At 43.4% G+C, this 23516-nt stretch overlaps 2 protein-coding genes across 3 annotated transcripts; one reads left to right on the forward strand and one right to left on the reverse strand.

Annotated features, from left to right (window-relative positions):
- Positions 1-19: 19 nt before the first annotated feature.
- Positions 20-14585, reverse strand: micall1a (MICAL-like 1a). Of its 2 annotated transcripts, none has more exons than XM_079159557.1 (16): positions 13691-14585; positions 10674-10722; positions 8841-8982; positions 8462-8562; positions 7196-7344; positions 6430-7028; positions 6280-6340; positions 5633-6072; positions 4147-4502; positions 3927-4061; positions 3686-3812; positions 3301-3391; positions 2616-2689; positions 2271-2385; positions 2121-2167; positions 20-1987 (listed from the first exon to the last, which is right to left on the reverse strand). In XM_079159557.1, the coding sequence occupies exons 1-16, from the start codon at positions 13834-13836 to the stop codon at positions 1851-1853; spliced, it is 2769 nt and encodes a 922-aa protein (XP_079015683.1). In that variant the 5' UTR covers positions 13837-14585; the 3' UTR covers positions 20-1850. The 2 variants fall into 2 exon arrangements, with proteins under 2 accessions (XP_079015683.1, XP_079015682.1); XM_079159556.1 differs by having other exon boundaries at positions 4147-4544.
- Positions 14586-14680: 95 nt separating this feature from the next.
- On the forward strand, positions 14681-23513 carry LOC306696544 (ADP-ribosylation factor-binding protein GGA1-like). The gene is made up of 17 exons (XM_079160198.1): positions 14681-14786; positions 15521-15605; positions 15925-16000; positions 16146-16244; positions 16438-16561; positions 17106-17206; positions 17387-17467; positions 17932-18069; positions 18183-18264; positions 18392-18502; positions 18619-18747; positions 19077-19120; positions 19301-19482; positions 19664-19941; positions 20075-20244; positions 20339-20449; positions 20540-23513. Exons 1-17 carry the CDS (start codon positions 14741-14743, stop codon positions 20648-20650), a joined length of 1968 nt encoding a protein of 655 aa, XP_079016324.1. The 5' UTR covers positions 14681-14740; the 3' UTR covers positions 20651-23513.
- Positions 23514-23516: the final 3 nt, after the last annotated feature.

Here is a 23516-nt window from a genome sequence, read left to right on the forward strand (position 1 = left end):
AACAATATAAAGTCAAAACTGATGTCAGGCTGTGAAAGCATTTGATTTATAAGAAACATGAACAGCTTGCATTCAATTATTTTAATCCTCCGCCTTCCAGTGTCAGTTTTCTTCCTGCTTTAGGACAACACATAGCTGACAGAGGTCCTTGGTTTCAGCTGGACATGGAGACAGACACAGAGATGGCCATTTAAACTGGAGGACAAAGACAGTCTGATAAAACCGGAACAGAAAAAGTAAACATACTGACATTTACATAAGCCGAACAAATGACACTTCTCCACATATGTAATTAAATAAATGGCACTCGTACGAACAATATTAACATTTTTTCCTATACTTTTAAGGCAAAACATGGAAACATACAGAAAGGCATCGTAAAATATAAATTAGTGATTGCATATTCAGGTTTTCCCAGATGGTTAAAACTGTTATAAGCTGGTGCTTCGCTACATTTGTTAAAATACTGTTTATCTGCCTTTTCTAATGCTCATTATTCTGACCTTTCTTATTAATAAACCTTCTGACGTCTGCTCTTCTTCATGCCTCATATTTTCTAAATCAATCTGATTTTGAGTCTCCCACTTTGTTTCCAGTCACACACACATACTGAATCTACGTTCATCCACGTCATTGATGAAATGCATTTACAAAAAAAAAGACGCCATCGCAAAACTATCACAGAAGAAACTTAAAAACAAGGAAACCAAAGACAATCATAACAGCAGCTAGAAGAGCTTAGGTATTCATTGGCGATCGAGCATTTTAAGGGTAGGATTTGCTAGATTTAAAGCAGAGCTCATCTTAAATTGTTTTTAAACGTTCACTCGTACCACAGGCTCAAACCCGCTCACATATCCAGCTACTAGACTTTGGAAGCAGAAGACACAGGTAGAACACGGGAACAGATTACAAACTCATAGATATCAGGGATCCACTTGCATCCAACTGACTTCATTCAAAGTGAACTGTTGAGTCGCACCTTTGCCGACCCTCGACACAGGCCTACGGGATACACATGCTCTGCAGTGCAAGGATGGCGAAGCAACATACAACAATTCACCCAAATGAAAGGTCAGAGAGCTTACAAGCACGTCGGCTCTTAAAGCAGTGCGACATGTTGAATTGTCTCTTGTCACTGAAGAGACTTTTTGGAGAAGCATCAAGTAAGATGTGAGCAAGGGAGTGGATTCTGGGTTGCACTCCAAAGTCATTAATGACAGTTAAAGGTGACCTCATCTTATCCTCTTGATCTGGTGCGTTTATTTTCTCCTGCTTTTGTATTTGTCTTCGGGCTTGTGTCCACATTAGCGACTTTTTCTGGCAGAAAAGCAGCCGCATGGCGCTGGGGAGCGTTTCAATGAAAATTGTCTATTTGGTCTGCTTTATACAGTATTTGTTTTACATAGTTTTGCCCCATGAGCATCAAACTGAGGACGTCTACTTTATACTTCTTATTGATGAGCTTGTCTCCATGTTAGTAACGTTAGAGCAAGGCGACACAAGGCGTACGGTAATAAAAGCACAACACTCACAAGCAACACTCAGTGTCCGCGTTGCCAATCTGCTCCTAAATGGGCTTTTCGGCCTTTGCTGTGATGAGAGTCCGATATACAACGCTCAGCCATTTACTACAGTGACGTCACCAGTGCTTTTCTGAAAAGTTCAGAGATTCTCAACTTGAAGCTCTCGGAGCGGTCGCACAAAAAAATGCTGAGTAAACAGAAAAAAAAAAGACGCTGGGTGCAGTGCCTTTCCTGTAGGTGGCCGCGTCATATGCTCCCTCCTCATTGAGAACAATGCCGCTCAGAAAAAGGCATGATGTGGACACAGGCCCTTTTGTCTTCTTGCTATGGTGTCTTCTCCTTGCGGGGGCTGTGGCTCTTGCCTGGTTCTCCTTTGTGGCTCAGACGCTTGAGCACCTTTATGGGTTTGAACTTCGTCCCTTTTTTCTTCTGCTGGTCGACGTCCGGATCCTTATGGAAGTCTGATGAGGATGAATATAAGAACGGAAATTACGAAGATTCAGAATAATGACGGAAAGAGCACATTTAGTTTTTATGTTAAATGAATGTTCTTATCTTTAACCCACTTCAAATGGAGCTTACTCTAAATCCTACCTTTTTTCTTCAGCATGGCTTCCACAAGTTTATCCTCCTCTTCTTCCCTGTGACAGAATGACCGTTAGATTGCTGGTAGTTGCAAAACATCACTGATGAAAAACACTGTGGAGTCCCTGCAGAGAAACACAGTTAATTGGCATTGATTACCTCTGCCTGTCCTGGTCCATGTTGTTAACAATTTGGTTGCGCTGTTCAATGATGGTAACCAGCTCAGCCATCAACTCCTGATCCCGACTTTTGTCCTCCTCTGTCCAGTCTTTCTCTGGCGAAGGAAGGGAACAGAGCGCTAGGCTTTATTCTTTTTTTTCTGTTTGATTTTGAAAAAAACTGTAGAATTTCTTCTTAACCTGTATATCCACACACATATCTTACTATAGTATAGTATAGCAGTAATCTGCTTTGTAACATGAGTCAAGCATTACACACAGATACATACAGGGCAGACATTGGACTGGACTATATGTTTTCTTATCATGATGAAGCACAACACACCTGGTTTGTTGAGAAGACACCTCAGCTCATACTCCACGTCAGCTTGTCTCTCTTCCAGGTTCTGCTGCTTCGCTCTGCAGGGAGCAACATGTACACAGTACTTTACACACGGGTAACCTTCAGTTTAACACTGTACTTTTTTTTTTTGCCTGATTAGCTTAACTGAATAAGTCTGCTGCAATTACAAAAAGCTGGGTGTAGTGTCCCTGAAAGCCTTCTCCGACCAACTAGTACCCAGCTCACAGAGGCGCGAAGGAGCAAATTAAAGGAACAGTGTGTGAGATTTAGTGGCATCTAGTGGAGAGTTGCAGATCGCAACCAACTAGATAACGTGAAGTAATCTTCACTTCACCTGGAGTAGCAGAGGAGAAGCCGCAGCGTGATAATAAAATCATAAAAGTACAGATAAAAAGCACCAGTTTAGTCGGAGCTTATCAATACTCCGGTCTTATATTATTTAGCACCGGGGCCCGTTTAATAAACACGAAAGGCTCACGCTAGAGCCCAGTGTTCGGCTTGACCGCTCTGGGCTGCATAGAAACATGGCGGTGCAAGACGGCGGACTCCATGGAAGAGGACCCGCTCCCAACTACACACACTGTTACACTCTGTGCTTTTAAGTAACGTTAAAAACAACTAATCGGCATTGAAGGCTTATGATTCCTTGCTGCCGTCTCATACGTACGTGTAGACGAGCTCAGCTTCTCGTCGCACTAAAAGATGTTTCTCATGGATGAGAGTGAACCAGTCCACCAACAGGGCCTCCTCATCCTCATCTGGAAACAAAGAGGAACACAGAGATAGATGTGTGTAATGTTTCTATTATCATGTAGAGTTCTTTCAAGTCAAATCTAGGGATATGGCCTTCACCCTCTTTTTGTCGAGGTGATCTTTTGTTTTATTTTTTACAATCCTTTATAATAATTTTGTGAGCAATTTAAGCTACACCGTCATTTTAGTAAAGTTTTCAATTTAGAATATAGTGAACCTAATTTATGCACTGCATCATTTGCAACATGTAACTGGCCTTCAACTGATGAAACTCCAGTAAAAATGGTGCGCTATGTTACCGTTCGGGTTGTCTCTCAGCTTCTTCTCCAGCTCCACTCCCCTCTGCTCCATTTCATCCAGCTGCTTCTCCAGCTGCCCCATCTCCCCATGGATGTCCTCTACTGGGATGTACTGGTCTGACTGCACCTGGATGTTGCATTTTGGACAAGACGGATCATTTGAGAACTTCTTCATACATTTTCTATATATTTTTTTCTCTCATGCCAAAGCATACAGTACATGTTGTCTTCAGTTTTCTACCTTGCGTTTAATAAGAGGGAAGCCATGGCCGGGGGCCGGGGGTCTGGCAGGACGGGGGCCTTTTGGTGGTTTGGCTTTAGATTTAGCAGGGGAGGGAGAAGCTTTCCTGTTGAACGGGTTCTCTTTACAGATCCGCTAAAATGAGAAGAGCGATAAAGCCGGAGTATAATGCAGAAAGTGTATTGCTTTCCATCGCTGTGTTTGGAGGTGGACCTATTACCTTATTGTGTGATTGGGGGGCTCCTGAGGCCAATGGACTGGGGGTCGTCGGCGGTCGTGGTGGAGGGTCTACGGTCCCTTTGGTCCCAAAGCTGCGACTGGGCTGTGGGGTAGCTGGAGCTGAGCTGGCATTTGACGGCATGGGAGAAGGGTAGGGGCTTAGGGAAGGACGAGGCAGACGCTCGGTCGAGGAGGAGGAGGAGGAAGGAGACGGCGTAGAGTCGCACGGTGAACAGATGGAAGGCTCTGAGACACTTTTGGTGAAGGCGTGTTCCTGGTTGCTGCTGGCACTGCCACCCAAATGGGGATGGGAGGAGCTGTGGTCCGAGCCAGAGGACAGACTCTCTGTGCTGAGAGCTGGAGAGGGAGAGCAAGAGGAGGGCTGAGAGTGAGAGAGAACTGAAGAGGAAGGACGGTTTAGTAAAAACCAAAGAACAGAAATTAAACAGGAATCGAAGTTGAGACAGATAGAAATATAGAGGGAATGGGGAAAAGAATAAAAAACAATGAACATCTATATAAAAGTGCCAAGTTACAATTGAAATGTTTGTTTGAATCCACATTGAATAAGCTGTTCAAGAATAAGATGATTAAGACTTAGAGCCCTTAACATTTCTAAACTGTACATCAAAGTTAACAGGTGTGTTTTGTCTCGTAGTTACTAAATGTAAATTTGGGTTAACAAGCTCTTTGTAGGTGTGCCATTAAGCATTTGTGTTTTAACATGAGGAAAACAAAGTGGCAGCGACGGTAAACGAACTGATGGTGAGGATGAATATCTGATACAGAAAACATATAATGGGATACAAAACAACAGTTTGGTACACGGTCATGAAGCGAGAACACAATGAGGAACTCTGAAGGTTGGGGAAATTCCAGCACAACAGGTTAAGAACACTAAACCGTCATAAACCTGAAGAGCTCTAAAAACAAAGTTTACAAAAGAAATATCTTGTTGGCTCGAACAGAATCATCACAATGTAATGGATTGCATTCATTGCAGCAGGATCCTTAGGATATAGTCAAAGCCATCAAATCATTCTTAGGACAAGTCAATCAGATGACCTCAATTCAATAAAGTACGCATGAACTAAATATTAAATACAACTTTATTCATGTTTACCGTATCTTTTGATTTGATCAATAAACTGAAAGATTCTTACATGATGTGGAAATACTGCTTAAAATGAGTTGTTTTCCAATAAATGTCCAAATACTGCTCTTCATTATTATGCCGTGTAGGGAACTCGAACATGAACAAACGCATGTTCTCCTCCACAAACTTACACATTACTACTGTACCACCTAAAGGGTCATTTCTCATGTCATGTCTCCACAAAGTACAGACTAGCTGGTGAGGTTAGATGATGATAAAAGAAACTGGAACAAAATGTATAGTGTTGTCTTTGCATTTCCTCCTCTGTACAAAATGACAAATGGCTCGGTTGCGAACACACAAAGGGAGCACAGTTGCAGATCAAACTGACCGTGGTGACCTGTTGGTGGCTGTGGAGCGCGAGGTGCCAGACGTTTCTTGTTCCTGGCGCTGCCGGGGCTCGCAGAGCGGGAGGAGCTTCCTCCACTCGGGGGAGTGTCTGCACCTGTCGCGTCAGCTGCCTGAGTGATGTTGTACCATGGGTGACTAGCCACCACCGTGGGTGGAATGGCACTTCCTCCGCTGCCCTCTTCTTCCGCTACCTCGTCATTTTCATCTTCATCCACATCCTCGTCGTCCTCGAATGGGTTGGCGGGTGCAGGGGGTGTGCTGGGTCTGGAGCCCTCCCCTTTGAGAGAGGACAGAGAGCCTATATTGGGAGGGGTTGCCAGTCCTGCAGGGGGAGGGGGAGGGGCTTTCTTCTTCCTGGATTCTGATTGGACCAGGGCGAGCCAGGGTGGGTCTTTGGGTTTATGGGTGCCACTTGACAGGCTGGACAGTGAGATACACAGATAGGGATGGAGGGGTCACAGACGGGAAGACAACAAAATAAGGCCAAATGGATGCATGGAGGGTCAAGCAAGTACATTGTGCAACAAGGTGAAACTCAAAACTGAGACGGACAATGAAGATATAATTGAGGTCAATGAAATGGTGGCAATGGAGGGACAAACAGGCATTTAAGGAAAGTTCAGCTACCTTCCAGGAGACCGTGACCTTTCTCGAGGTTTGGGAGGAATCGGAGGCTTCTGGCATTGACCTGTGATTTCAAGAAAAATGTGAGGATGAATATCAACAGATCCTTTACTCTCTATCTATAATAATTCATATTCTGCAGTGAGCACTCACCGACTGTAAGGCCGTCTGCCGTACGGGATAACCGAACCCGAGGGGCAGGGCGAGGAGGAGGGGCGGCTTCAGAGACCCGGCGAGGCGCCGGTACTGGCCGACTGGCACCTTCATTAGGACTGATCGGCGTAGAAGGGAGGTCCCCATTGATCGTTAACTTGGCCGGTGTTTTAGTATCTTCCTCTTTCTCCACCTCTTCTTCATCGCTCTCATCAAAAGGGTTGGGAGGAGAAGAAGAACGAGGTATCCCCTCTGTCTCTCCACTGCCGTCCATCACATTTGCTTTCTCCAAAGAATCTGCTCCATTTGTTGTGACAGCAGTGGCTGTGGCAGAGTCATTAGCAGGCGTGTCCGTTTCGTTTGTCTGGCTTACTGGAGAAGCAGTCTGTTCCCGGTCCCCGTCAGAGAGCGAGGTGTGAGGAATTGGGCTGCGACCAATCCTGGCTGACTGACCTACCACTGCTCTCTTACTAAAATCTGGCCGGCCGTTCTGATTGGCTAAAGCATGCCTGGCAAGGTGATGTGTACAGACCAAGGCCCCGGAGTTGCTTCCTAATTTGTAGGATCCAGGAAGCAAAGTGCTGTGACACTCTGTGCACCTGAGACAACGATGACACAGGAAGACAGTAAGATCTTTAACATAAAGCATGAAAGAGTATTGAGTTATAAAGTCAGCGAAAGCCAAGCAATGCATTTACAATCTCATTAACTACAAGTGTTGCCACGTGTACCACACAGGTACAGTAGCCGTAGCTGCAGTGCTCACCTGAAGCAGTTGCGATGATAGAGCTTGCCGTCCACCAGAAATCTCTGCACCAGGTGAACATGTTTCTGGCAGGCGGCACAGGTGCTGCTGAGCGTGCCGCGCCTGACTGCTGCAGATGCTTCTTCACCCGTCTGCGCGGGCTGGCTCGGCTAATGCAAGCAACCAGGACGTTGTTCACAGGGAGAGGGGAGACGTCGGGGGAAGGGGGGGGAGATGGAGAGTAATGGTGGACGGGGGAGATCAAACACAGGATTTGAGGATGTGGATTGTTCATTTGGTTGAGCTAAATCTGCTCGACTAAAGTGACATCTACTGCTCATTGATTCATGTGGTTGAACTGCATACTTCTTTTTAAAACATAATTTGATTCGTAGAAAAACGGGTGTCTTTTGTAAGTTTGTATTAGTAGGAAAATCCAAACCGCTTGAGTTAGAGGTTCTGGGAGTCACATTGTGAGGATATGATTGATGTTTAGGACAGATTTACTGTTTTTAGTCATTTATTTTTGTCATTATTTATTTGTGTTAAACAAAAAAAGGGTTAGCAGCAGCGCATTGCAAAACTTGGCACACAGTGTTAGGATAGTGCTACTGTTAGTATTTTAAAAAAAAAGACTTAACTGACATAACTGTTTTGTTTTTACCTCCTAAACCACCCCCACCCCCATCCTACTGCCTAGGCTCAGGACCACAGAGTGGAGGGGGGATCAGATGGGATGAGGAAGAAGAGCAGGAAGAAGAGGGAGTGGAATGGATTTCCATCTGAAGAGGGGGGGGGGGTTTGCCAGAACATGGAAGTATGGCGATGGAGGAAAGAAGTTGAAGGCATGCGAAAGAAAAGAGAGACAGGATACAGAGGCTATCTTTGTAGACTTACTCTACCTCTGCTGCTTAGCTTTGCCCCTGCTGTGCAATACAAAGCCCACACAAGGAAGAAGTACTTGTGAAACACTTATTGTTGTACTGCAATGGCAGGATGGGATTTGTATTGTACAGATCCTGACTTAATATCCCCAAATAGCCCATGCAGAATTACACTTGCGGTTTAAGTGTGGTTATCCGGGCCTTCAAAAGGACACCATAAACAATATTACTCAAATAGAGCTTGTTGACATGTAGCTCCAGTAGAGTATCATGCAGACATAATGTAGTTCAGTGATGCAGATATTAAAAAGGTATTATGTGTGGCCTAGAGTAAAAGGAATATCAATATCAATACATGCAAAGGGTAGTTCCCATTTCTCCTGGTGCCACGTCTTGTTCTTACCTCAGACTCAACCACTTTGTCTTCCAAAGGGGTCGGTGGCCTTTTCTGGGTTGGCTCATTATGACCGACAGAACTCAGCCTTTTCACGCACGGGGGGTTTGCTGCAGAAAAGGAAGTCATCAGTTAATGATATAAATGAATTATATTAAAGTTGTTAGACCCATGAGTTGTACAAGCTGCTCCATCTCAAGATGTGCAGAGGGCGGACAGTTTTTATAGCTCTGAAATTAGGGATTTTCCATGAGGCAAAGTCATGAAATTAATACTATCTGTGAAATATATGGTCAAAATTGTAAGAACCACATTAACCTCAAAACATTATATGTATTTTATGTGCACAGCACTTGAAGAGAAATCCAAACAAATTCCCGGTGCCCACCTTGAGACTTGTTGTTGAAGAAGTTGTAGTACTGGGAGACGTATGTGATGATGCTGAGACGGTCAGGCACTTTCATGGACACCATGTCTTCTGGGTCCAACAGGGCCGGGATCCCCAGCTGTGTCTCTGCCACTTCAAAGGCCTACGATGAAGCAAAGACAGAGGAGGGAGGAAGATTAGTAAGATGCTGAGAAACAGTACGCAGTGTGTTTGTTTAGGGGAAACTGATCTGACTCAGCACAACAGACCTTGATTACTTATTAATATTTCAGCAAATCTCATTGTTGGCATTTTGGTCTGATTTCACGCAGTGTGTTGGGACTATTTCTACGGCATAAAGGAGCTGCGATGGAAACTGTTGACAGCGAGGTACATAGGTGGCTCAGCCTCAGTAACTGGGACATTATTTATGGAAAGACACGTTGCTGTTGGGTTTCAAATATAACTCTTCAAAGTTACATTTACCTTCATTCTACTGGGGTGGCAGGAGCAATCCTAGAGACTGATATCTAAAAACATCTGCAAATAAAACCAAAACTATTTGAATAGCTTGATACCACTATGGGCGAGTGAGAAAGTCGAGTTACTGCATGCCATGAAAATGTTTCACTTAAACTAAACGCTTAATCCGGATACCGGTCCAGTGCTGTGTCTCATTTTAAACATGCAGAAACTGAGGACAGAACAATGTCTTTGTTGCATGCGTGTAACTCGTCATAGCCCACCAACCGGCACATACTTGATGACCTGAATAATCCAGCTGCTGCCAAAACACCAGTCACTTGCTGATAATGTAACGTGTTGTTCTTTGAGAATAACCATCGGTCTAATGAAAAATTCCACTGAGGAAATGAGATTTGGGGGGGGGGGGGGGGAGTTACATAACAAGAGGGATACAATCGCTGGCCCACACAACACTGAAATAATCCAGTGAACAAATGCTACACACAGGTAAAGACGAACTAAACCAAATTAATGAAATTCATTGCAGTGCACAATAATACTTGGTTTACAGCTAAAATGGTTCAAACTAACCACTGGATGAATGCTCTAGAAACCAATAACATGTCACGGATTCACGCACCGTGACAAGCGGTCATATATGAAAGCGGTATTAGAAAAGTGATACTAAGATAGAGAAAACCTTTAACTAAGTTAAGGATCTCACATCTGGCTCCTTAATAGTAACATCAGACTTAGGTGCTTTTAATATGTATGGATTGAGTGAATAACTTTGTGTATTTAAATAGAAAGACAGTACACAGTATTTGTTCCTCTTGCTGCCTCACTTTCCCTGAAAGCTGTTGGATACAAAGTATGCAAACAGCAGCAGAAAGCTGCCAAAGCTGAGCTCAGGCTGGAAATGAGGAAACCCCCTCAATGTTCTGCTGACGGACGATGTGGAAAAACTCAAAGAGGGAAATGTAATATAAAAAGAGTTCTTCATTGGTTTCTAACCACCAGATTTATAAGCGGCAAATTCAGCACTTTTGCACCTAAAACCCTCTTTACATCGTCTCTACGAAGGCTTATGTTAGGATTTCTTATGACATTGAATGCTCTGGCTTCCTCCCTTTTTTCCCTGGTCAGGCTCCATCCGGATTAGGTAACGCTGCTCTTCACACAGACAGTCAAATACTCTGAAGTCACACCCAACGTGACTGCATGCAATCGTCACTAAGGATTAAGAATTTTATGGCTGAATGAAGCATATAGGTGATTTCACCCTCCGTTCAGGAGCAAATGGTCTCACTAAATGAAAACATCACGCAACACAAAATAACAGAATTATTGAAATTTAAAAAAAAACATACAGCGGTAAAATTGACTCACCAGTCGGTTGTTCTCGTACACATTCTCTTTAGACAGCGAGCCAAAGTCACTGAAATGACAAGAAAGATTTATTTTAGAAAATTCTAAACATTTGAGCTAAGGCAGAGTATGCGTACAGTCAGTGTACAGTGATATAAACCGCAACAACTTCACATCGTGGCGTCTCCTTTATGTCAGCACTATAGTACAGCAGAAGACCAGAAAGCAGTAAATAGCCACGCTGATATAGGATGGCGCTGTATTGAGTTTGCTGACCTATTTCCACTTATGTTATGAACCATCAACAAGCTATTATTGGCTTGACAGCATGACGGTGCGCAGTTATGCATCCAGACTACCAAAGTTGACAACTGGTCCCAAAACCCACACATAAACGAGGCCCGATGTGCCAGTACAAGAGGAAAAACACTCCATCACCAAACAGGAGTGATGGGCTGATAATTACAAGGCTCTGCTTTGAAATGCCAGAGGCGACGGAACGAGAGCCGGGCTCTCGCCAGCAAACATCCTGCAGTAAAACTGGAAAATGTCTGAGGTGTTCTGGGATGAAAGTGCCGTCGTGTGCATAAGTAAATGTAAGTTGAGCGAGTGTGTGTATTAGTAGGACAACAGCGTGGCAGGGGAAAAAAAACACACACACCATGACCCCGGTGAGAGCTTGTGGAGACCATGTGGAACTCTCAAGAAGGGAAAAATCCCGTGAATGAGCTCCGTGTTGGAGCCACACAAAGTGACCTCTGTTCTCTCTAATCTAGTTCCCATGGTCCCAAACACACTGAGCAGCAGCTCTAATAGCAAGACCATGTCCTCTATGTCAGAGCTTCAGCTACTTTAGAAACGTTTTCACACATTTTTTTGACACTCGCAGAACAGACAGTGCCAGCCGATACATGAATGAAATGCAGTATGTGATCTGAATTGCAAACCTAATCCACTGTGACTCAAGAGTCTCGCTCCAAGGTTTATTTTGGGAAAGAGGACTGCTGAGGAGCTGTCTGTGTGTGTGTGTGTGTGTGTGTGTGTGTGTGTGTGTGTGTGTGTGTGTGTGTGTGTGTGTGTGTGTGTGTGTGTCCGTGTGTGTGTGTGTGTGTGTGTGTATCAGGCATTTCAAATACACATGATGATCAAAACCCGGGTGAACCAGTCTATCTGCTAAATCTGGTTCAGTCAGACGGGAACGCTTGTGCTGGAGCATACGGGATTGGGATTTGGTGATGTCAAGGATGAGCAATCAAAAGTGAGGCTTATACATTGTGTAATAATCAGTAGTTATAGAAGAGGAGTAGTTAAGACAAAACAAGTGCATTACGGAAACAAATTGCAACACAGAGTACATAGAACATCTAAAAAATAAAACTAAGTGGATGACGTGAGTGTTTGCACTGCTGCATAGTGCATGAATGAATGTATTTCACTTAAATGCAATGTTGACCTCCCCGTTACACGCACTTTGGTTATATAGGACACGGGTGATTACTCGCAGCCATGTCTACTCCCTCTCCAGTGACAGTGAAATTGAGATGAGGCCATTTGGTGTACTGAGTATTCTCCCTCGTCTGCATCAGTGTGTTGTAGTTTGATGGGAATACATTGGCTGCCGAGTGCAGGCAGAGTCACCGTACAAAGGCCGGGCCCAGTATTAAGAGCTAAATCCAGTTTGACAGGCGGAGGTCTCAGCTGCAGATTAGCCTGACGAACTGTCTGTCTGGATCACAGCGAGTACCGTTGGGCTGAACAGGGAGACATGCTGGGTCACAAATTGAAGAGGCAGAGCTTGAAAGCTGGGTGTTTAGGATTTGTCCACTCGCTTACTTTCAGCTTTACTGCAGATAGACTATATCCAACTTCACTGACTCGTCCTTCAGTGACTGGTCCACTGAACGTTTGCTCTAATACAATCCCAGCACAGTCCAATGTGTTCACAAAAGCCTGGACCACCTGAGAGGTTAGCAGCATGAGCAAAAAACTTATTGTCTAAAATCATTCCATCACACCACATTTTCCCCCACAAGGAGAAAAGAGGGACTTGAGATGTCATTTACTGGCTGCTTTTACACAATCTTCTGACGACAGGGAGGGTTGTTGACTTCTTTCAGAAGGAGTTAAACCACCAATGTAATGCTGTCAATAGAGAGCACTTCCCACTGAGCTACTCTGAGGCACAATATGCTACACATAGACGCATGTCCAACGTCTTATGAAGGAGTTTCTGTTTAGATTTACTGTCACACTGCAAATAATGGAAACATTTCAAATCGAATTATTTGCCTGCCTTGATACACAAGATATGAAATACAAGGAACAAACACATGATGGCCAAATAACATACTTCAGCCTTTTTGTGCCTTTGAGCAAAGCCTAGTCAAATTCACTTATTAACTGTAAATTTTCTGTTTTTGGTCTCTACCAAAACAATTGGATTTCCTCATCCCGACAATCCTTTTTTAGTCACACTGATAGTGTGGTTGTGTTTTGTGGTGGCTTCTGTAATGTGTGTGTGTAGGTGTAAAATGCAGAGAGGAGGGGTATGTTGTTACAGACAGGGCATGACTTGTCAGCCTGAGTTAGTCACAGCACACTGGCCTTTCAGTGTACAATGTTCCTAACACATAGTGTATATGTTGAGTGTTTTTGACAACACACACACACAGCATTAAAACATACAATGGTGATAAAAATGTAACTGAAATGGCATTTTTTAGCATAATAGCAAAAGTGATCTAACTACTAATACTATCATATGCAGTGTTTTTGAATTGAGCAGCTTTCTACCTAAAATGTATTTTTTTGAAATGTACAAAAGCCTTTCATAATCCAAGTCCTTAAAACCCCTTTCTCTGATTTATCTAGAGCAGTCTAACGTTACTGAGTTCGTTCTGCATTTGTATCCTAAATGGATTAACATACCAAATACTACAGCACTTGAAACAGTTTCTAAAACAGGATGCCAGCAGTATGCCAGCAGCTATGTACTGTTAAGTTAATACAGTTTGTATCAATGCTACGTCGATACTTACATCAGTTCTGGTCTGTAACGATGTATTATGGCACAAAACGCCAAACCGTCCCGAAAGGACGTGGACATGTCCTTCACTTCCACATCGTTGTAGTGTTCACACTGTATCCGACACCACTCCTGCAGAGCCTTCAGAGACCCCATCATAGTATCACAGGAATCCAAGTCACCGGTATTCCTGTCAATTAAAATCGTCTCGTTTCTTGGGTTTCTTTGTCCTTTTGATCACTAACGAGTCATCAGCAGCTTTTCAGCGAAGGTGCGACAGACAGAAGACAACACCCGATGCTGCGATATGAGACATTGACAGCAAGTGAGTCACGTTAAGAAAACTAGCATGGCTAGCTAGATGTTATCTAACTTTTGCAAGTACAACATGTATTATGCCCCGAGTTTACATCCCGTACTGAGTTATTCCGACAGCGATGACAACATCTAACGTGGAAACGTACTTTGACCAGAACCACTCACTACTAAAAACACTGATATCCAGAGTTGATAACGGTAGCTTGCCAACAAAGTTCTTGACGTAGCGGACTCGGCTAACCAGCTAGCTGTGGTCCATTAGCGCCTATGCTCGTCATGTCTAACTTTACAGTGTGCCGGTCTGCTTCTCTTTAGTGGGCGCTGGCTGGCTCTGAGGGTCGTCTCTGACCCGGTTTGGGGCGATGATGCGGATGCAGTCGAAGCAGAGGTGACGGTGTCCTCCTTGAGGTGGACCACAATAAGGTTTTTGTTTGTTACTGCAGTGACTGCAAAACGCTGGATAAAAAAAAAAACTCGCGCGCTAATGGCGACGCCCTCTTTGCGTCAACTAAATTAAAACACACTGTAAAAAATACATTCCGGACAATTAATGTTGATTAAAGCAGCCACGCGCCGCCATCCCCGTTGCATTGGTCGGACCGTCGGCTACACGCCTGCCACCCTACACGTTGTTGTTTCGCCTCGCGGCCACGCGGGGAGCTCCGGGGCCGTTTTTACAACTGCTACCTACGCGAGATGTTACAAAGTCTCGCGATAGTGGCCACTTGTTTAGAATTCCCGAAAGATGGCGGCGGCGCCTCCGGATGAGGCGACCCTCCAGTCTCGCATCAGTAAGTCGTTATACTGTACAATCAGATGAACTTCTGAACGGACAGCGATAGCCAGTCCGCTTTAAGGGACTCGGAGACATGTTGTTAGTCTTAATGTGTTACTGTCGGCCATAGCACTTTCCGGAGGGAAGATATTTATTTGAGAATCTAGAGAGCGAATGTCATCAAATTAAAAAGTGCAGTTGTCGTTAACAAACTCAGTAAGATATTGTAACAGTTATCACATCTGCTGTGAGGCGATCGTATTCGGAGCTCATATTATGTTTACTGTTGACATGTCGAGGTTAGTGATGCCACACAAACATGATGATTAACGCTCAATTAATTAAAATGTCCATTTGATCGCTAACATCAGCTAGTTAGCTGCTGACGCTTTCCTCAAGGACCAAAACAAGCCAGTTGAACGAACCCAATAACCAGGAACCATGACGGTACTATACGTCTGATTTAACCGGTTAACGTGAAAGGATTCAGCCACACGACTACAACTCTCTTCACCTGCTCCAAAACCACAGAACTCATAGTTTGCATTTAGCAAACAACCAGAGGCTGCAGCTGCTGACAGGCGTTTAGTAAGACTCCACTCTCAAATGTACGGCTGTAAAATCCCAGTGTGAATTGTCACGAGACGTTTGACAGACTTCACACTGAACGAGTCGACACAATGCAGCAGTGTTAGAGTTGTGAAACATAGCAGGTACAGAATTTATAAAATGCATTTTCATTTTGCACAGACAAGGCCACCAACCCGTTGAACAAGGAAACCGACTGGGACAATGTCAAGGGCTTTTGTGATCAGCTCAACAATGAACCAGAAGGGTGAGATGATGATGATAAACACATTACACCATTTCAGAGTACATATTTGTTAAGCACCGTGTACAAAATGCAGAATCAAATCAGCACTGTGCCAGTGGTTGATCTACTGACAACTTGGTTTAATCCAGTTTCGCAGCTCTGTAGAAAACGCCATGCAAGCCACATACTATTTCATCACGACATGAAACACGTCAGACCAGTCACATAATTATGCCACGGGTGTTTTGGCTTCACACTCGCCAAATCATTTGTCCGTGTTTGTTATGGCATGTCTTAAATTCCTGTGTAGTTTTAACAGTTGCATGTTGTTCTCCATCAGTCCCCAGCTCGCAACCAGACTTCTGGCCCACAAAATCCAGTCTCCTCAGGAGTGGGAGGCTATGCAAGCGCTTATGGTAAGCTAACAAGTGTAACGATCTGCAGAACGCCACATTGGAAGCCACTTCTCATTGTTGTTTTTTTGCAGTGAAGGTTTTTTTTCTTTTTTTGTGGAGGCTTAGTCTGTACAAACGTAAAAACAAACCATTACACAATTCCCAGGTTCTGGAGACGTGCATGAAGAACTGTGGAAAGCGATTTCACAGTGAGGTGGGAAAGTTTCGCTTTCTCAATGAGCTCATCAAAGTGGTGTCACCGAAGGTAATGATCCCAGTCTTTTATGCCGACATACCCGTTTGGCTGCAAATGTAATTATTTTGTGTCGGGCTTTGTGAAGCAGTTACTTAGTGCTTAGGAATTCCCTTACGGGAATCAGTTTATCTATCCAGTTGTTGTTCAAGCATAAACACATTTTACATTCACAATTAAAACATGAATTTGCTCTTTTCTGCAGTATTTGGGTGCCCGGGCTCCAGAGCCAGTGAAGAAGAAGGTGTTAGAAATTATGTACAGCTGGACAGTGAGGATGCCTGATGAGACCAAGATAGCAGACGCCTATCAGATGCTGAAAAAACAGGGTGAGCTCTTCAGGACACGAAGAGAACATGACGAGTGGTTAGCACTGTTCAATCCCCACTCGGGGCTTTTCCTTGTGAAGTTTGCATGTTGCATGTTTCCTCCCACCACCAAAACACAAGTGCTGGCCGATCAGGTGCTGTTAAGGGGGGGGGGGGGTCCCATATTTGACTGATAATGTGATTTTTGGTCCCTGATATTTTCCTTGTATTAACAAACAGTGTTTTGTACAAGGGAGTGTCAGTTCTCCTTTTTATGGTGATGAGCCACAAACATGAGACCAATGTCCTTAGTCATGCTTCGTTGAATGGAGTGTGATCTACATGTTGTGTAAGAACCATATCTGTAGTGTGTGTGGGTTTGTGATGCATTTTGACAGAATGCAACTGACTCTTTATCTAAAAGAAGTGTCAAGAACAATGCTATAGCACCAGTATCACACATGTATGTCATGGAGAGGACTCTGAGCCGGAGGTGACCCAGATGACCTAGACGTGGCTGAACTGTTTACATGTGAGGTTAATGGGTGTCCTTGCTCTCTTCCAGGCATTGTAAAGCTGGATCCTGAGCTTCCTGATGACAAGCCCCTCCCACCTCCTCCACCCAGAGACAAAAATGTCCTCTTTGAGGATGAGGAGAAATCCAAGGTATGAGTGACGACCCATCAATTTGAACAGGGTTTCAAAATAATTTATTTAAAAAAATGTTCTATACCCAAACCCTCTTGAAGGTTAACTCCTGGGAAAATCTCCAAGGAACCAACAGTTTACAAAGTGCTCTTCCTCTTTTCTTTCCTCTCCCTCTTTTGTCCTATCCTGTTTTTGTAGATGCTGTCTCGCTTATTGAACAGCAGCCACCAAGAAGATCTGAGAGCAGCAAACAAGCTCATTAAGGAAATGGTCCAGGAGGTGAGTCATTGGTTTTGTTTACCACACGTGCTGTACAGTATGTGGTCTTGCACAATAGAAACACCACATTATGTAGCATGATAACATTAATGCACCCGGATTTTAATTTCAAGGTCTTTTCAACAATGTTTTTGGATTATCGTAGTGTTTAATGCTGTATGAGTTATGACCTCAATCTATTTCAACATTGACAACAGATGTGAAAAGCTGAATATCCAATTAATGATCACGGTTTTGATCGAGGTATGAAGAAACACAAGGCTGTAGTTCCAGTAAGACTTTATTAAAGTGAAGGATCTTGAAACTTGTTTCTCTGATGTTGAACACATTTGGTTGAATATTATAAAAATAGTTCATACAAAAACTTTGTATAGGTATAGTCCTAAACTGTAATATAGCTTTTTATTGCCATTATAGTGACTCATTGTGAGATCCTATCGCCCCCTTTTTTTTTTTTTTCACAGGACCAAAAGCGTGTAGAGAAGGTATCGAAGCGATTGAACGCCATCCAGGAGGTGAAGGAGAGTGTCACCCTGCTGAGCCAGTTGCTGGAGGGCTACAGCAAGGAGAGCTGCTCCCAGAGCAACCAGGAGCTCATTAAGGTTAGCACAGCTCAGCACATTAACATTAGCTGCAGCTACAGTCTAGTAATTCTGCTTGTGCCACCCACCACAGGTGTGGTTTTAGTGTTTTTTTAACATGCGTCCGTTCGCAGGATCTTTACCAGCGCTGCGAGAAGATGAGGCCTACACTATTCCGATTAGCAAGTGATACAGAGGATAGTGACGATGCTTTAGGTAAGGTTGCTGACCTCATGACTTTGACAGTGTGTCGTATTGGAAAAGGCAGAATAAGCTATTCAGGCCCATTTTCAAAGCGTAAAACCATGTTGGTGTCGCTAATGAGCCTTTTTTCTGCTTCTAGCCGATATCCTACAGGCCAATGACAACCTGACTCAGGTCATCAACCTGTACAGGCAGCTGGTAAAAGGAGAGGATGTGTCAAAGGATGGCATAACCTCGCCCTCACAACCAGGTAGGTGCCTGCGTGTGATCTGGCTTCTATCCGTGTTTACTAAGCTTGATCAACAAATTCTCCAAACACGTTTGTAGACCTTAAGATCACAGATGTGTTTCCTCTGTCCAAAACAGGCAGCAGTAGCTCAGCACTCGTAGACTTGATGGGACTTAACGCATCAGCCAACACGACGCCATCCAGCCTCCAGACCCTGACTCAGAACATGGGCATCAGCCTCTTGGATGATGAGCTCATGTCACTAGGTAAGCACAAAAAAAACCTCATCTGGCTTGTAAACGCAAAGTTAGATTACTAAGCTTAACATTGTAACGAGCCAAAAACTGGCGAGTCAGCACAGGGAGCTCAGTGTGTGTCTGAGACAGCATCCTCAGAAGCAGGCCACATCTGCCTAGACCAAAAGAAATAGCTTCACAGCTTTACTAGAAACATTTCACAACTCTTGGCTGTGCTTCTAACTTTATATTGTATTCGGGGTTTGTTTGAAAGAGTTTTGAGCGACATTTACTTTTAATATGTTGTAAACACCAGAAGTTGGAATAACATTGAGTTAACCTTGTCTCTTATTTCCCAGGACTGACTGTAACGGAAAACCTCGACTTTCAGAACAATTTTCAGGTGCAATTTGAGAGATAATACTGTACTGCTCACATTAAAGCCATTATATGTAAAATCCAAAGAAAATGTCTGACTAACAATAACTCAACAAAAACGTATGGCATTAGATACTTCTACTGATCTCCATCTTCTCATGAACTCTTTGAAAGGCAAATTCAAACCCTCCGTTTGCTCTCTCAGTCCTCTGATGGCACAGACTCATCCGTCCCTGCTGCAGTGTTGCAACCAGCTATGGTCCAAACACCACAAGCTGCACCAGCAGGGGGGGGCACTGCTCCTCCTAAACCCATGGAAGAGCTGGACTTGTTGGGGAAGACATTGTTACAGCAGTCCTTACCCCCACAGAGCCAGCAGGTCAAATGGTAAGTTAAATAAACGGGAGTATATGGAATGAATAACCTTTTTAAAGTTGTTAATTGTTTGATAGAAGGAAGTATGTCTGTGTCTGATGCACTAACCCTTCATAGCCCTGAATACACATGTTATGGGGTTTAATGTTTTTTTTTTTTTTTTCTTCCATGTAACCTGTTCTTCAACATCTAGGGATAAGCTCCAACCTCGATCCAGAGTCACCTTACGAGATCTGCAGAGCCAGTGCAGCGCCAGCTCTAGACCGGCTCCTAATGGAACCACCATCATCTCCGCTGGTCCCGCTCCTCCTCCAGGGTCCACATTGGCCATCCATGCAGAGCAGCCGGACACTCTCCTCCTCTCCAATCTCAGTCTCGCAGCTGCTGAGAAAGGCTCATTAGCTGCTACTGACTCCTATGACAACATCTCTCTATCTGACGTTACGGTGCCTCTGGAAGCAATCAAACCTAGTAAGCATGAGCAGTAACCCCAGGCCCACCAGTGACGTTGGCTCTGGTCCTATGTGCAGTTTTCTCTCTTTTTATTTCCTCTGCATCATGTTCTGTTTTTTTTTTTCCCCATGTGTCTGCACATATATTTCAGGCAGTTTATTACCAGTGACTGTATTCGACAAACACAGTCTCCGTGTTCTGTTCACCTTTGCCCGTGACTGTCGTCCGTCACGGTCTGACGTGCTGGTGGTGATCATCTCCATGCTGTCCTCGGCCCCCATTCCTGTCGCCAACATCCGCTTTCAGGCAGCTGTACCAAAGGTTGGTTTAAGGCAATCTGGTGGAAACGGTCTTTTCGTCTTTTCGACTAAAGTTTTATTCGTGCGAATCATGATTTTTGTGTGGATGTGCCTAGGTGATGAAAGTAAAGCTGCAGCCTCCCACTAGCACCGAGCTCCCAGCCTTCAATCCCATCCTGCCTCCAGCCGTCATCACACAGATCCTGCTGTTGGCTAACCCTCACAAGGTGCCCCCCCCCCCATTACATTTTGGCGATAAACACTGAACGTAAACTGAGACATTTCCAAACTGATGTTTTTTTTCTCTTGTGTTTCAGGAAAAAGTGCGTTTGCGGTACAAGCTGACATTCAACCTGGGGGACAAATGTCATGATGAATCTGGCGATGTGGACCAGTTCCCGCCTCCAAACACCTGGTGGAACCTGTAGGGAGAAAAACCAGCCTCCTGTCATCTGATCTGCTGCTTCCTTTAGATTTAGGTTGAAGTTGTCCCTTATCACTGGCTCGGAGATGAGACTGTCTCTTTACACTTCGGTGGTTTCAAACTGTGGTTTGGTAATACAAACTGACCTGAGACCATGTTGTGGGAACCAGCTTCTACCTTGTGCCTTCCTTCGCGCCTTCCTGTCCTTTTTCAATCATCTCCACGTTCCTGTGTTTCGTACTGTAGAATTATTTTTCTCCTTCCAACAATCATTCCAATGCAAAACATTGATTCAATGCAGTGACTTTTGGGGAAACAAAAAGTTTCCTAAATGTGTGCATTTTTCTGATTAACACGGTTTAACAGCCCTCCCAGATGTCCCATGTTCATGGGAATTACAAATGTCTCACATTATTTCTCAACCGTAAAGCAAGTGTCTAATGCATTCCTTACTTTGGACAGCATGAGCAAAGATGTCCCACATTCAGAGTATTGTCTCACAGTTTGTGTGTCCAGTGGTCAGAGTAGGGTTGAAACAAATCATTATTTTCTTTCAGTACATCAATAATACTTTTCAGTTAAACTTGAAAGTCAGTTACATGCTTGAAGTGATGTTTACAGTCTGACCAACAGCCAAAACACTCCATGTATTCAACCTATGATATGGAATAGTTGGTATTTTTACCTGATAAATAACTTGATTATCAGAATTTGAATTAATTTCCTTTCAAATGATGAATGAATTGTGACGGCACTTCATCAGTGTTCAAGGAAGAGCAGCTTCAGTGGATTTCATAGTCGGATGCTATCTTGCTAAACTTTTAGCAAACGACTTGAGTAGCATCTGGAAAAGATGAAACTAAATTGAATTATCACTTTGAAATTGTTGAAGTGCTTTTCCCCTTATATTCAGTGGAGACAGTATCTCCTGGTAGCATACATGAGGAATTGGTACACAGTTTTAAAGTATTGCTTTGGTTTTAATATTTATGTCTAAGCTGTGACAAACAGCAGACTTGCCATAGGAGCACAGGTGTTTAATTAATAAGTTGTCAAAATGTCTTCTGTGAAGGACTATGAAGGAAGGGTACTAAACATCTGCCCCTGTTAAAATACTGAAATTTAGCTTTTTATTTCTGCACTTTTCTTTATTTTTGAAAGTTTGGGACACTTTTTTTATGTTGTGTTTCACTCAGGATTTTAATTTTGAGTTATTTTACACAACATGAACTATCATGCACTTATTTTGTTTTGTTTTGCACATGAAACCATTCCATATTACAACATCTTTTCTCATTTGCTGCCTTTCTACTGTTGATCGACCCAAAGAGGGACGCGTGAAGTCCTGAGTTGACATCGCGTGCACACGGTTTGATTCTACCACATGTGCCTGAGATGAAACGTTTGATTTTCATTTGCTCTTGTACATATATGTATACAGATGACTAGTTTGATCTTTGTTTCTGTTTTCATATGTCCATGTCCGCATCAGAAACAAGTGATGTTACAGAACCGTCCTTATAACCACGGCCATTGAGTTGATTGGAGCACTAAGTGTCATAAAGATTTAAATAAAATGAGATTGGAGGCAGACTGGTTCCACCTGAGGAATACGATTGTGAAATACATGTGAAACTCAAAATGTGTGTAACTACAACAGAGCTGAAGACCCAGTTCATGATACGAGGGATCAGTTTCAGAGTAATATTGACTCGGTTGAAGTGTTACATTTCTTATGGTGGATCAACTCACATCATCACACAGTGCCATTAATCATAGAGATTTGCTGTCATTTATTGACAGCTCCACCACGGACTTGTCTAGGACTTAAAGGAAGAGAGCAATAACGAGACAAAAAAGTAGCCTCAGTCAGCACCTTTCAGTCCTCCGTTGCTCAAGCTGATTGCAAATTATGAACATTGCACGACTTATTGTAAACTATGCATTGAGGGGACTGTAACAGGTTTCACTACATTGCCAGAAACAGATTTATCTTGTTCACACATGCACATATTTGCCTTTTGTCATTGCCTACAAGTTTATTGCATTTTCCTCTTTTTAAGATGAATAGCGGCCCATTATTTGACTGTAGTAGCACAAATCAGTAGATCAATTCTGATTGTTCCAGTCTGTGGAGATGATGACAGAGACGATGGCTCTTTCTTTCTAACAGATTTCTTGGTCTGAAGGTATTAACTCAGCAAGTCACCTGTGATTTGTCATCCCTGTGTGCACTGATAGATTACAGTTACACAACCAGCTATCGCACCGTTCCCACGACGCCAAAAAATTGCCTGAAACATGACGGGGCTTTCATGTCTTGTAGCCACGCCATTTCATGCCTCGGTGTAGTATTCATTGAGGTGCGTTTAGGGGTACGCTACAAAGTCACAAGTTATTGTAGAGCTCCCCCTTTACAAGACCTATTACAGATACAAATCCCTGTCCTCTTTTACTTAGATACTTAATATGCTTCAGTTTGCTGTGCAATGCAAAAAGTCATGAACAAGAACAAGCACTGTGCATGCAAACCTGTTGTCCTTGTCCAGCTTTCAAGTGCATCATCAGACTGGACCTCCTACATTCATTTTGACTGGCAAGAAGAAAAACAACTTAAGGAACTAGACACATCACATAAAACCCAAAGTGAGTCAATCAACTAAATTGGATCCAAATTTGTAATATTGTTATACAACTAAAAGTATAACAAAACTAATTGTTGTAACAAGGCTTCTACTTACAGTATATGTGTATTTGTCTTTTCCATTTGTGCTCCTAATGTAAATAAAAGCTTCATGCCATGATGTATATTTACAGACATGTACATACTGCTGGATACAAATTGAGAATGTACTACAAATGTGTATTTA

This window comes from Pholis gunnellus (genome assembly GCF_910591455.1).
Source record: "Pholis gunnellus genome assembly, chromosome: 5".
NCBI lineage: Eukaryota > Metazoa > Chordata > Actinopteri > Perciformes > Pholidae > Pholis > Pholis gunnellus.

Excerpts from the sequence above, each read along its gene's own strand:
- micall1a (XM_079159556.1), bottom strand. The coding sequence starts at position 13,836 with ATGATGGGGTCTCTGAAGGCTCTGCAGGAGTGGTGTCGGATACAGTGT. Across the intron at positions 6,073-6,279 it reads AGGTCACGGTCTCCTGGAAG|CCTGTCAAGTGGCACCCATA; the intron begins GTAGCTGAACTT and ends CTCACTGTCCAG. Across the intron at positions 4,545-5,632 it reads GCCACCAACAGGTCACCACG|TTCTCTCTCACTCTCAGCCC; the intron begins GTCAGTTTGATC and ends CTTCCTCTTCAG.
- LOC306696544 (XM_079160198.1), top strand. The coding sequence starts at position 14,741 with ATGGCGGCGGCGCCTCCGGATGAGGCGACCCTCCAGTCTCGCATCA. Across the intron at positions 16,562-17,105 it reads TCAGATGCTGAAAAAACAGG|GCATTGTAAAGCTGGATCCT; the intron begins GTGAGCTCTTCA and ends GCTCTCTTCCAG. Across the intron at positions 18,748-19,076 it reads TGATGAGCTCATGTCACTAG|GACTGACTGTAACGGAAAAC; the intron begins GTAAGCACAAAA and ends CTTATTTCCCAG.